General features: G+C 31.7%; 1 protein-coding gene across 1 annotated transcript; it reads right to left on the bottom strand.

The window, feature by feature from the left end:
- Nucleotides 1-286: 286 nt before the first annotated feature.
- LOC148625245 (uncharacterized) lies at nt 287-14,100 on the bottom strand. Its single transcript, XM_088568653.1, has 6 exons — nt 13,646-14,100; nt 12,984-13,173; nt 9,891-10,096; nt 9,004-9,163; nt 8,001-8,146; nt 287-4,578 (listed from the first exon to the last, which is right to left on the bottom strand). The coding sequence occupies exons 1-6, from the start codon at nt 14,071-14,073 to the stop codon at nt 4,311-4,313; spliced, it is 1,398 nt and encodes a 465-aa protein (XP_088424779.1). The 5' UTR covers nt 14,074-14,100; the 3' UTR covers nt 287-4,310.
- Between the last annotated feature and the right edge of the window lie 4 nt (nt 14,101-14,104).

Here is a 14,104-nt window from a genome sequence, read left to right as displayed (position 1 = left end):
CTCTTTGTTTAGTAGGACTGTGTAGACTAGAGGTTCTGAACTCTGAACCCTTCATTTAGAACTCATCTTATTTACCTTACACAAATATTTGATGTTTTGAAATTAAAATTATCTCAGAAATTGACTTTTCCCTGTCTGCTGCAGTTCTCAATAAGCCAATGCTTTGAAATTTTGGGTTTTTTTACCTTCCAAGGGCAGTAACTTCTAAAAGAGTCTTTTCTTTCTTACCATGATTCAGTTGAATCTTTTTTTAGGGCTGAGTGCTCACAAGGATCATTTCATAAAATCAATCAAACATTTTTAATACTAGATAATTTTCAAAAAGGCTACCATAAAAGTATATAATATTTTCAACTGTTACATTGATTTTCATAGAAATTAATAATGCATCTACATTTGTATTGAATATTCAGGTACATCAAAGCTTGACATCCACACAGGAAAAAAAACGATACTGACATGTGGCAACTTAACAAAATTTGTGACTGTCAAATCGATGATTGATGCCTTCAAATCTTCAAATTACATATGTAATACAATACAGTTATCTCCTAATTATTAAATATGCCTGGTTTTGCAAAGGAAGGAAGTCACACTAAATAAAATTATGCCTTTCATATATTTTATTTTCCATTATATAAACATGGATGTCAATAGCAATTTGATAAAAGTATATTTATATAAGTATAATTAAAACAATATATTAAAAAAAAAAAGAAAAAAAACTTTATTGCACACAATAAAATGGTTTTTAAAATAACATGAATGGTCTACTCTAAAATCATTCTCATTCAAATCTATTCACAAGGTTGATAACTTAATCATAAAAGCCATAAACAGTACGACAATCTCAGTGTGATTATATCTGCATAAAGACATATACTAAAAGAGCACTGAGTCTTAATCTGATAATGCTAATTTCAGTGAGATGATCATTGTATACGCTATAATCTCATAATGCCAATCTCAGTAAGATCATATCTGCATAAAGACCTACAATGTAGTATACTAATATAGCAGTGATTCTTTATCTGATAATGCCAATCTCAGTGACATCATACAACATATTCATTAACGCATTTAATACTGTCATAAATAGGAGATAGTTTTGGCTATGACTAAAAATCTTAAGCATCTAAACAACTGTTTGACAACTACAACTTATTCAGAGCCATAAAGCCTTAAATAGTACATGTTCATTAATCTGTCATTGTTTACTTTTATATTTGGTTTAAAATTCTACATTTACTACAATAACTTAATACGTTATCCCCCTTTTTGAAAAAAAATCTAAATTACTGTTTTTTAGTATTGTCTTTAAAAAAAAAGTGAAAATCAAGAATAAGACGAAACATCTGATGTTGTTAAAGCTGGTAATAAAGAGCTTTGTGCAGCGCAGCGTGACATGATCACAGTGGATGAACCTATAACAGTTGGGGCAAGTGTGGACACAATACTAGTTTTTGAGACACTTAAGCATAGGGACTTACAGTTCATTATGGACACAACAACTGGTTTGGACACAATATAACACAAAATAAGAATATCAATTAAAAAAAATTCTTAATTAGACCTAAGATGATTTTTTGGTTGTGACCCCTTTGACCATTTAACTCCAAAACTTAACAAGATAAGCCTACTCTTTAAAAAAATTCAGAACAGATTGAGATCTGAATCACAAAAATAAGCTTTTTCTATCAATTCTTATTATCTCCCTTTACTCCCAGAGGGGATAGGCAATAACCTCCAAAAACTATAGGGCCCCCCACCATGTTCCTAGGAACAATATGTTAATATTTCAAATGATTGGACAAATTTTACTCAAGTTTTCTTAAATAAACTAAAGTTAAAGGACACCCACATTGACTATGCCAATGATGCCAACGCCCGCAGGGTGATATCATTTTACGACAGAGAATTTTTTTTGTGGTCATATAAAATTGCAACATGACCAATCTCATGAATTCAAACTTAAATTTTCATTTTTTTAAAAGCTGCTTTAGCTGCCAAATTTGTTCAGTTTTGAACTTTCTGAATTTTGCTGGTTCAATGAATAAGTTTGTTGTAATGCAATTGAAGCAATAAATGTCGATAATACCCAGAATATTGTGAAAACAAAATTTTTTTTTTATTCAAAAAAGATTGATAGCTCTATTCTAATTATTTTTCTCCATTGCTTCCGAAGATTGCCGGCAGGACATTCACCTGGGTTAAAAATACTTTCACTTTAGTTAAAAATAGCAATAACACATGTAAGCGCATATCTTGTTTGTGTTTCATTTCATATATTTTTTATTAGTTTTCATATAAATAATGACAATTACTGACCCACATTTGTGCCATATATCACTATATGTAAATTAGAAAAGGATCCTTGCGTTATATTCAGACTTTTTTTCTTTTACAGCTTGGGTTTGTCAAAGAAACCGGTCTTTCTTGCGTTGATTAACCACTGTCACTATACAATCAGATTTTTTTTAAGAATCAACCTTTACAGCTCATGCACGGAATAAGGTCACCAGAAGTTACATGCATACCAATTTGATCTAGGTCGACTTTTTGTCTTGCAAGACAATATAATGTATGTATCGACACATATTTCATGTATTTAATGCATTTTATTTGTAGATATCACAGCAAATTATACAGCAAAAGTACAATTTAGTAGAAATAATTCGAAGTTAAGGCATATTTCAACAGAAATAAAAATTTACGAAAATGACTGCTAAAGCAGCTATAAAAGAAGTGGATTTTTATAGAGATCACAAAATTTTGAACAGCTTTTTGGTTATAAGACAATAAATTGCAAAAATAAATGCAAATATAATTTCTGAAGTATACTAGTATTTTCAAATTGATTATGCTCAATTTAACATTAAGTTTATTTCTTTATGTCAATTTACAGTATATGATTTGAAATTTCACCTCCTGGTCATGCTCACATCATTGTAAGTTTATTTTCTGAAGTTACAGTATATTTTTGAATGTCTTCTCTTGACGGGGGCATTTCCATAAATTTTAAAAAGGGAGGGCTCAGGGGGTTTCAGTAAACAGGGGAATTACAGGCTATTAATTGTTCATTTTTGCCCTATTTTTGCATGAAATTAACAACCAAATTTTCAAACCAAAGAATGTGTGTGTGTATGTTTGGGAGTTTCCATTCGCTAGAACTGCCACTATTTGTCAATGCTAAAAACAGTAAGTAACTGTAGCGTAATGAAAAACTGGCACTTGGTCTTGAGCACTATAGTGCCAATTTGTATTCTAAATCAATACATTACATTGGCTACCTAAAAGGCTCCTGGAGAAAGTTAAGTTTCATAAACATCTGAGACTGTTCATAGTTAAGCTTGTCACAAATTCATATGCCAGTAACCTCTCTGTTTGGTATATTGCAGAATCTTATTAGGGCCCATAGAATATCAGATCCTTGATTTTCATTTAACCATATTTGAACTTCACAACATGGAAGCATATCAAACAAAATATCAAGTCTACGCAAATAAACTTGATGCATATCAATTCATGTACATGTATTATCATTTAAAAAAACCCACTGGAAATGAATTTGAAGAGGGAAATACAGTAATTCACATGAAATGAATAATAAATCTTAGTGTTATTATAAAAAAATTCTATCACCTCAGTGACAATTTGTATAAAAATGAATATTGAAATTTGAATTTTTGAAATAAAATTTTTAACATTAGTTAAACTATCCTGCAAATTTTAAAGTGTATACAGATCTGAAACAAACCTGCTGGTTTGGTTTAATTCAGGTATAGCAATTTCTGTTTTCATTTAAGTACTGTTCTGTTTAAGGATCAGGCAATGGGTGGCACATCACAGAAAAGCTATTTAAATTTATCGTGAAGCATCTGTGACGTAGATACCAATGTATTTTTTTACTGCTTATATATTTTGTATAGGGAAAAATACGAGAAAAATTTTCCACTATTTTTCCATAGTGCATTTCAATTAAATTTGACCTATGGCAAATGTTACAATCACTTTGGTGGTTATTTCTGGAGGTTATAAAAACTTGGACAATGTAACAAAATCTCTGCATGTTCTTCTTCATGTGCCAAACCTTATACACATTTTGCCTGATTCTTAGACAGAGAAGTACTTAAAGAACTTGTACTGGTAAATGATACACTTTTCCTTATAAATCAAAAATATTTTTTCTAAAATGGTTATATTATCTTAAAATTTACTCTATGAATTACAAACTGGTTGAGAAAACGAAAAAAAAGTTCATAAGTTTGAATTGCCCTTCCATGATAAAGAAGAATCCTATACCATTTCATCTACAATGAGTTATGCCTAAACACATAGCTATTCCTAAAAGAATTAACAGAACTATCAAGGCTTTGTATGCTCTGGTAACTGTCAGTAAAACTCTGCGCATAGGGACGGTAATAATTCTCTTCTTCAGAAGTGGCCACTTGTACATCAATACTCTGATAACTATCTGACGATTTGTTAAAAATTAGTTGATGGTCTCTAACATCTTCTCGTTGATCAAGTAATGGTTTGTTTTCTTCTATTTGTTCTCTGTCACAATTCTCTGGTTTCCTATTATGCAAAGTGTATAAGATAAATTGAGGCATCCTAACAGGGAATTAGCTCACACAACTCATGCACCTCATAAAGACACTCAGTCCCCAGGAAATGCCCCCACCTCATTGAAATTAAATTCCATAAAAATCAATCCCAACACATTTTTTAAGGCAATAAACGCCTCACTTAATTTGAATAAACATCAGACAAAAACTGAATGTTCTACCCTTACAAAAATAGAAAGAATATATGATCTTTTCTTGTGTCCCCTTCTATGAAAATAAATTCCATCAAACTGTTTCTTGCTACAAACACTTTATACAAGTTTGAAGGGCATCTGACAAAAAATATAGGCATCCAATTCACTTTATGCAAAAAATAAAGGCATTTTAGGAACAAATTTTGCAAAAACTAAGTGTATTTTTAGGGATAAATTAGGGCTTTTGTGAAAAAATAGGAGTTATGTTCATCATCAACACACACATTCAGCAATCATTCTGTGAGGTCCAATTCATCAAATAACTGCTGAATATATTTGTTCATGACTGTATAACCAATTTCTGGTAGATCTTTATCAGTATATTGAAAGTATTATATACCTAATAGCTAAAAATACATTAATATGACAGATATCTGATTTTGAATGTATACTGCAACTGAACAAAATACAGAATTTTAAAAAGAAGGAATTTACTGGTAAATTAAAAATAAGGGCAATTTTAGAATTTTCACATAAAAATTAGAAAAAATCAGGGCTGCCTCAAAAAAGGAGAAAATAATGACCAGCTTGCTAGTGTTAAAACTTTTGACAAAATGTTTAATTTGCTGAAGGAGGTGAATAATGTATCTTGATAGAAATATCACACATAAACCTCTGAATTTCATAAGAAATTATTGAAAGTTGAATAAAAACAATAGTTTGTAGTATCATTTTGACACATAAATATTGTAACAGTTTGTTAATCTTTTTTGTCTGGGTTTAATAAGTCATCTTTTTAAATAAAAATATGCCAATAAGTGATTTCAGTGAGTAAGCTAAATTTTTTACTATAAAACAAAGCTAAAAACCTGTATAAAAATTATATTCCTCTGAAAATTTAAGCAAAAACAGTGGGATTTTTATGTATAAAAATATAATAAAACACATTTTAAACAGGTTCTTGGAAGTAATAGCATAAATGAAATTTATATACATTTTAGTGTGGGCTATACATATACAAATGGATCATATAATAAGATGCTCCCAGGAGCCTGCATTGCTTACCTGGTTATTTGTGTCTTTCAAGGAGTTGTCCAAAAGTTTTGATTCAAAAAGACTTCTGTAGGACTTATCGTAAGGATCATTTCAGCAATTGAAAGTTTCTTTCTATCTATTTAAGTTTTCAAGATATTGGCTGAAAACTGTAAAAACTAATCCTGTCTTTCATCTTTCAAGGGCAAAAACTCTTATAAGGAGTCGTCTGACAACTTTGACCCCTGGAGACTTTTGTTATTTCAGCAATTAAAAGTAATTTGGCTAAACCTGATAGTTTTGGCGATTTTAATAAGCGAGAAACCACTGTCTGACCCCTATGTTCGATTTTTAGTAACAGCAGCCATGTTTTTTGACGGTTCAAAAATACCCATATCAGGTCTATGAGGATACCCCAAGGAACATTCATACCAAGTTTGGGTCCAATTGGTCAAGTAGTGTCAGAGCAGTTGAGTTTTGAAAGAAATAACATTTAAAAAAGCAAAAAAACGAAATATACAGAGGAAGATGTTTACAAAATACTGGAATTTTTAATCGACAACATATTTGTCCAGTGTGGTGGATGTGTTTTTCAACAAACAGTCGGCATTCCAGTGGGAACAAATTGTGCTCCTTTACTTGCTGACCTATTCCTTCACTCTTATTAGGCTGACTTTATAGCTGATGTAATCCGAAAGAAAGAATATCGTTTGGCTAGATCCTTTAATCTCAGTTTCTGCTATATAGATGACATATTATCTTCAAACAATCCTAATTTCGGGGATTTGATACATCGCATCTACCCAAAGAACTTGAGATAAAGAATACTACAGACACTGTAAGGTCAGCCTCATATCTTGACCTACCCTTAGAAATCGATGGTAAAGGAAAACTATTGACCAAACTTTACGACGAACGTGATGACTTTTCATTCAGAATTGTAAACTTTCCTTCAGCACCTGTATGTGGAGTGTTCATCTCACAACTCATATGTTATGCAAGAGCTTGCCAAAACTATGCAGACTTTTTGTATTGTGCTAAAGCTCTAACAAACAGGCTTCTGGAACGGGGTTATGTTGCTACAAGATTGAAGTCATCACTACAGAAGTTTTGGTCATCATCATGAACTCGTGGATCGTTATGGTGTATCCATCTGCACCATGAAAATATGACCAACTCGGCGGATGTTTCTAGAAAAGCAGAGGACGCTTAACCTATCGGTACACCTGGTCCATGCTCCCAGTTTTTAGTGGAGTCCGAGTTGCTCATTTGCTTTTGTTACTTTGTATGTATGATTTTAGTTACTTTACATTCTTTGTTGTGTATGTCTGTTTTCCATGTCTGGTCTTTGTCCCTAGATTGCATTCTTTTGATTACCGCTATAACCTTAGTTCCCTTGATTACTCTTTCACAATGGTTTGCAACTTTCAGGTGTCATTTGTCTCTGTATCTGTGCAACATAGTTTAATAGATTAAAATGAAATTTGACAGATAAATCTCACACATTCCCACATCAGTTCTATGCAGGATACCCCATGGAACAATCATACCAAGTTTAGCTCCAATGGGTCAAGTAGTGTCAGAGGAGAAGATTTTTGAGAGAAATTACATTAAATATAGCAAAAAAGTGTCGAAAAGGGCAATAACTCCCTTCATGGCTTAATAGATTAAAGCAAAAATTTGACCATAGGTAGATCTCATCATACTGAACACTTTTACCCTTTTCAGGATTTGGCTAAACCTAACGGTTTTGGAGATATATGCGAAAAACTACTGTCTGACCTCTATGTTCTAATTTTAGTAACGACGGCCATGTTTTTTGAATGATCAAAAATCCTCAAAACAGTTCTAAGCAAGATACCCCAAGGAACATTCATACCAAGTTAGGTTCCAATTGGTCAAGTAGTGTCAGAGGAGAAGAGTTTTAAAAAATTGTTAATGACGACGATGGACAACGACCACAGATGCCAAGTGATGGCAATCGGTCACATGACCTTCGGCCAGGAGAGCTAAAAATTAATATTAGTACATGTAATATAAATTGTTGTTAATATAATATTTGAACGCTGAATGATGTAAATGATATGGAGATTTTGTTGACTATTTTAAGGAAAAGTATAACAAATATTTTATCCTCCACACCTCAACCAAATTTAATTATTGAAAATGAGTATTTTAAAAAATGGTATCTTTAATAATACATTACCCAGTGCTATAGACATAAATTGATGGTAACATTATGGATACAGCAACTAAACTTAGCCATGTTGACAGATCATGATGAGGAGAAAAATGGAATGGATCTTCTGAAAATAACGTCCAGAAAAGCAGTACCAGAGGAGTTTGTAGACTCTGAAAGAAGAATGATAATCAAGACATACAAACTTGAGTAAAAATATCACTGATAAAAGATTAAAATTATAAAGAGCAGTATAAATGTTATAATATCTCTGCCGTAACTTCATTTGGGAATATAGAATGAAAATATGCAGATGGTACCATAGTATATCTGAGCTGTCTAACATAGTTTCTTATAAGCATAATGATAGTTTCAAGGAGAGGATACCATACAGTATATACCTACCAGTGCACCTAGTTCATTCTTCCAGTTTTTAGTGGATTCAGGGTTGCTCATTCTTTTGTTTCTATGTATGAGTTTAACTATTATTTTGGTTCATTTGATACTTCAGAGGCCTCATCATAACAATTATTTCATCAATTGAAAGTAACTATCTATCTGGTTTTCAAGATATTAGCTGAGTAAGATATTAGCTGAGGGCTGCAAAAAAATGTCCATCTCTCATAATTTTTTTTAGATCTTCCTTAAATGAATATTATAACCCTATGTTCCATATACAGACATGGTTTGTTGCCAATATAAATTTTACTGGATGATGTTGGCCAAATTTGAAGTTAAACCACTTCATGGTTTCAGACGAGAAGGTTTCTGAAAAAGTTTATCTCAACAGAAAATGATAGATGCCAAAGAAAGGGAGATTGTAAATGTAAAAAGTTAAAATTATAAGTACATTGTAGATACACCAATTAAGGGGAGATTGTAACTGTAAAAAGTTAAAATTATAAGTACATTGTAGATATACCAATTAAGGTTAGAATTTATAATAAAAAAGTCAACAACTGATGATGGCAGACATAAAGTGATTGTATTAACTGACTTTCTTTTGATGCATGTATTCTAAAATGCTTACCATGATAATAACCAAATAATTTGAACCTTCTGATATTTTCAAGAAGCATATTATCAGGATACGAGTAAGAAACATGTCGATGATAAGAGCTACTGAACAGATATGTGCCTGGATATCACAATTGTCTACTCCCAGAAAACATAAAATGTTGAAAGAAAACCTGTAATGGAAGATAATGTGCCTGTAAAATATAAATTTGTTAAATTTAGTAGTATCAGGTCCACTTATTACATGTGGTTCTGTCATTTGTCGGTAATATATATGAGACTACTTTCTGTTCCAATATGTCAATTGTGAATGTTTTGAATAATGGTAACAACAAAATTTACAAGTCAAGTCCAAAATATATCTGGCAAAATAGATATTACACCATGGAGCAGCTGGTACCGCAATGGTCTTGACTTGGTACAGGCATTTCAAATGAAATGGTGGATTAAATATAAGTTTTATAGCACACTAAAACTCCCTCTTCCATTGCGGCATGAATTTCATAGAATTTAGTGATTGTTTCTATGAAATATATATCCGTGGTACGTGTATTTATGAATATAACACTAATTTTGAAATTGTAATGAATTAGAAGAAACACCATTTCTTAGACTGTACATGCACCCCTATGTGATAACACTTTTGTTGTTTATGTTTATCAGATAAGGAAACACTTTATATGGCTGTATTTATTTCCATAGTTTGAATGAAACAGACAAGGGAATTGAATTGTTCCACTATAATATATCTTTTCAGTGTCTTCTTAACTTATCTGGTTTCTGCAAATACTTGTCAAAGAATAATCTGTAAAGTAAAGACAGCAAATGATATATATCTCATATTGCATGTGTTTTCACTTTACGGATAACATTTGACATGTTTGAAAATATCCAACTTACAAATTCCAAAAATCTTCTAAACTTTCTGCTTCCCCAAATCCAGGAATAAGGTCTGTCCAGAATAATGAACACAGTCCAGCAAAACAAAAGAAATATGACCAAAACATCAGAGAAACAATGTGGACTATGTTATTTTCTGTCACTGGATTCTTGACTTTGTCTTTTGTTGTTTTCTCAATCATCACAGCTACAATGGCTTGTGGTATCTGAAATATAAAATGTAAGTACTACCTCTCTGAAATATCCTGAATACTCATAATGTTAATTTAATAAAATTATGTAAATATACATGTATATACCTACAAATACAATTTCATGAAATCTAGAATCCCAGGATCATAAAGAGAAGTTTCTGCTATACCAGAAAACTACAAAGGCAAACAAAAGTACTAAGTAAAACCTCCATTATTTTGCCTGGTCTAATATGGTCAGTCACTGGTTGACTGGAAACAAGATCTGTCAATTGTTCTGAAGTGGAAGATGCAATAAGCTCTAAGTCTTAAATAATCTTAGAGGAATAAATATTTGTTATGCAATTTTATGGTACTGAGCTGATTTTGAATTACAGTAGTTTATATAAGTCATCGACTGATTATCAAAAAAGGGTACACATAAAATAACATTTAGTTATAAATAGTTAATACCTAATCTTGTCTATTCAGTTGCTTAAAAATGAATACTTACCAGTACTTGGAATGTCAACAAATGCTTTAATTGTGTTATTTGGAATGAAAGTGTCCATATGGACGATGTATAAACAAATTTTTATCCAGAAATTGATACAACAGTTTTCCTCTGTTGAGTAAAGTTTGGTTTAAAAAGGACAAACACTGAAATATAAAACAAGAGTTTTGATTTTCAGATTACACAAATAGGTACCACCGGTGTCATCCTGGTTTGCATACATTTAATTACCCTACTAATTAAATAGAATCGTCTGAACATAGCTGAAATATTGCTGCTCGGACATTAAACCCCAACAAACAAACAAACAAACAAACAATTAAATAGTTAAATAAACAAAAAAAGACAATAGGTTCACATACCTAGAAGATCTATAGTTTGCATTAATTTTTTTACCTGTAAAAATACTACAAATGTATGTAGAATACTAGGCAAAAAAAATACATTTTTTGCATTTCATATGTTTGAGTTTGTCATTGATGTGCATTTCGAATGTTGATGATATATTTTATTTTAAATAAAACTAATCTGTGATAAATCTATTTAATAAATAACAAAATCAACATCACAAATCAAAGGATAAATGACAATTCAGTTTCAGATAGATTGGATTTACTACAAATTAAAAAAATAAAAAACATATAGCAGGAAAAAATAACATTTAAGACACAATATAGCATATCAGTTTCATAAAGCATAAATGTATCTATATAATCAGTTTCACACAATACAAATAAATACAAAATCAGATTCAGTTATCAAAGATGACAAAGCTTGAAATATATTACAATGTTTGTATCATATAAAAGTTCACTAATCAAGATGCAGGCGGTGGGAGGCAGCATCTGCATAATCCGTCACAGTAATAAACACCTGTCGGTATCTGTCTTTGAGTTGTTGTAGTCTTGAGTCTATGCGTTGGTAGACTGGTCTTTTGGATTGGCGACCTCCTCCTGCTTGAGTACTGAATCATTGTAATTTCTGTCATGGCCTGAGTAGTCAGTAGTTAGTCAATTATTTCATAGATGTTTGGGTGTGCATGTCGGACTTTCTTCTTTTTCTTCTTTATCTTGTGCCAGCCCTCTGGTTTGTAGTGCAAGGTCCTCCTGTCTGGTAGTGGTTCCATAAAAAGCTATTGTTCTCAACCCAGCGTTTTGTAACATAGTCTGTAAATGTAGTAGTGTCGGGTACATTATCTGTGTTGTCAATGTCTTTATAGTGAGTGTAGTGAGTGGAACCATACGCCTTTTACTTCATTCTGAGGGACCAGTGGTAGTACTGCTGCTTGTCTCACTAGTTGAGTGATGTCGGCGTTGTCTTCATAGTAGGTCTGGAGTCCACACTTTTGGGTCTTGCGCCAGATGCATTGAGTATAGTGAAAAAAAATTCTTTGATGGTCACACTTATGAATACAGTAGTGGCTGGGGTTTGCCTGGTAGTAACCAGTAAGCCGAATACTACTGGGAACATAGCACCATTGCATAGCTTTTGAACACTTTTCAAACATGTTTAGCTTGCAATCTAACCGTGATTGCTTGGAAGCTTGACATTATGGAACATAGTAAATTTCAACATGTATTAATTAAGGGTAAAACTAACTTTTTTTTCGATTTTATTAAGTTAATATACATGTAAATAATCATATTTTGTACTATAATCCCAATACTCAACAACATGCAATAAAATATTAAAACACCATTCAGTTATTATGTTTGACAACAAATACTTTTTTTTCCAATATGTGCTTAAGTTTATAACAGTATTTTACTATTTTAACTATAATTCCACAGGTAAAACCCAGGTGAAATTAAGGTGAGCAATAAAGAACAAACTGTAATTATTAAAACAACAATTTCTACGTGTTCATTTAAACCTGTAATTCAATGTACGCAAACCAGGATTAAACAGTACCACCTCAGCATGACTGATGAAGTGATGGATGGAATGGATGGAGCAGCTACTAGACCTGTTTTTACTGTCAATGATGCAGAAAGACTGCATAACATAGCACATTTACAGTCTTTTACCAAGAAAACCTGACTTTGAAAGTTTTAATGTGCTTTACCAGTAGACAGATTGCAGCTTTTTATCACACTATTAACTAAAAACAATCAGCTTTACTTTCAAATAACTGAAGTTTTGGAGAAAATTTCCAATGAATTTCTGCATTTTTTGTTCCATGCATATTTCTTGAGTAGTAGAAATCGCAGAGTAGTTCTGATTACATGTATTTCTAGTTCCTATGGCTAAATGATCCTATTCCTTTCTCTTAATTTTGAAAAAAAATCTCCACTCTTCCAAACTAATTCAATTATTCAATATTTTAATAACATCAATAAGCCATGTTATTTGGCATAGTGCAAAACTATAATTTATCTGAATAAATTTTTTCAGGCCTTTTAAACTTACAAAACCAAATGCATAGCAGAGTGGCCAAAGAACACCAGCAATATGACTGGCACCACCATCATCACTGTGAGCTGTTTTACCTTCTAGAGAAGGAAATATGCTAGGTATTAAGGCTATAAATTCAGCAAGCAATACCAAGGCAGCACAGCAAAACTTTCTAATAGTTGGTTTCTTCCTTAAGATGGTAAATCTAAAATTTGAAGAAACACATTCAAAAACAATTATGTTAAAAGAGCTTTAAGAAGTACATGAAACCAAATGGTATTGATGATAGAATCAGCAATTTTGGTGTCATAAAGACATATTGTGAAAAGAAACATCTTGTAATATCAAAGTATGCAAAACTTTATCTACCAAAATGCTTACACTTTAAATAACAGACTACCTTTAGATTGTTGAAGGTCTGGATAATACCTTAAATCAACATAGAGTAGGAATAACATGCCAAAGTGGATAACATGAGTTCTTGTTGGCTTCTTATGTGGAGTCTGCTTTATACTGGAACAAGTCAATTTAAAATAAGGGTTTTAGTACAATACAAGATCAACTGAACATTCTCAATTTATCAAATAATCTTCACCTAAATGCATGACATATTGTACCAACTCTGCTTATATTGTTCATTAACATATATTTTACCACTACTTTAATTTGATACAAACCTTACTATAAAGGTTACTGGTATTAAAAGATTTGATGTTAAAGACTGTAAATATGGTGCTGTTCTGGACCCACTCGAAGCATATACAAGACATACTGTAGAAATAGCATCAGCAAATCCAATGAACAAAAAATCTACTTTAAATGATTTGATTTCCTTTATGCTGTCATTGTTAAGATTAAGTAAAATGAAAATTCCCAAGACGATGGCACTCAAAACCAAATAAATAGAGTTGACAATAAAAATAACTGAGTAACTATTTACATGTTTAAATTGATCATAAGTTACATTTGATCTGTTCGTGAGGGTACCATTTTTTATATTTATAGAGTCAATCCATACAGGAGTCAAAATAGTCGACACAGAAAGTGTGACAACAACTCCTATTGCAAATATTCCATTTTTTAACTTATTTTTGCATTCATTCATGACAACAAAACTTCTACCATTTTTCTAACAT

The sequence above is a fragment of the Perna viridis genome, chromosome 2, assembly GCF_037379345.1.
Source record: "Perna viridis isolate PV_CMFRI_1.1 ecotype Kerala chromosome 2, ASM3737934v1, whole genome shotgun sequence".
NCBI classification, from domain to species: domain Eukaryota; kingdom Metazoa; phylum Mollusca; class Bivalvia; order Mytilida; family Mytilidae; genus Perna; species Perna viridis.
The sequence above is the reverse complement of the archived record's forward strand: the minus strand, read 5'-3'. Positions and strand labels throughout refer to the sequence as shown.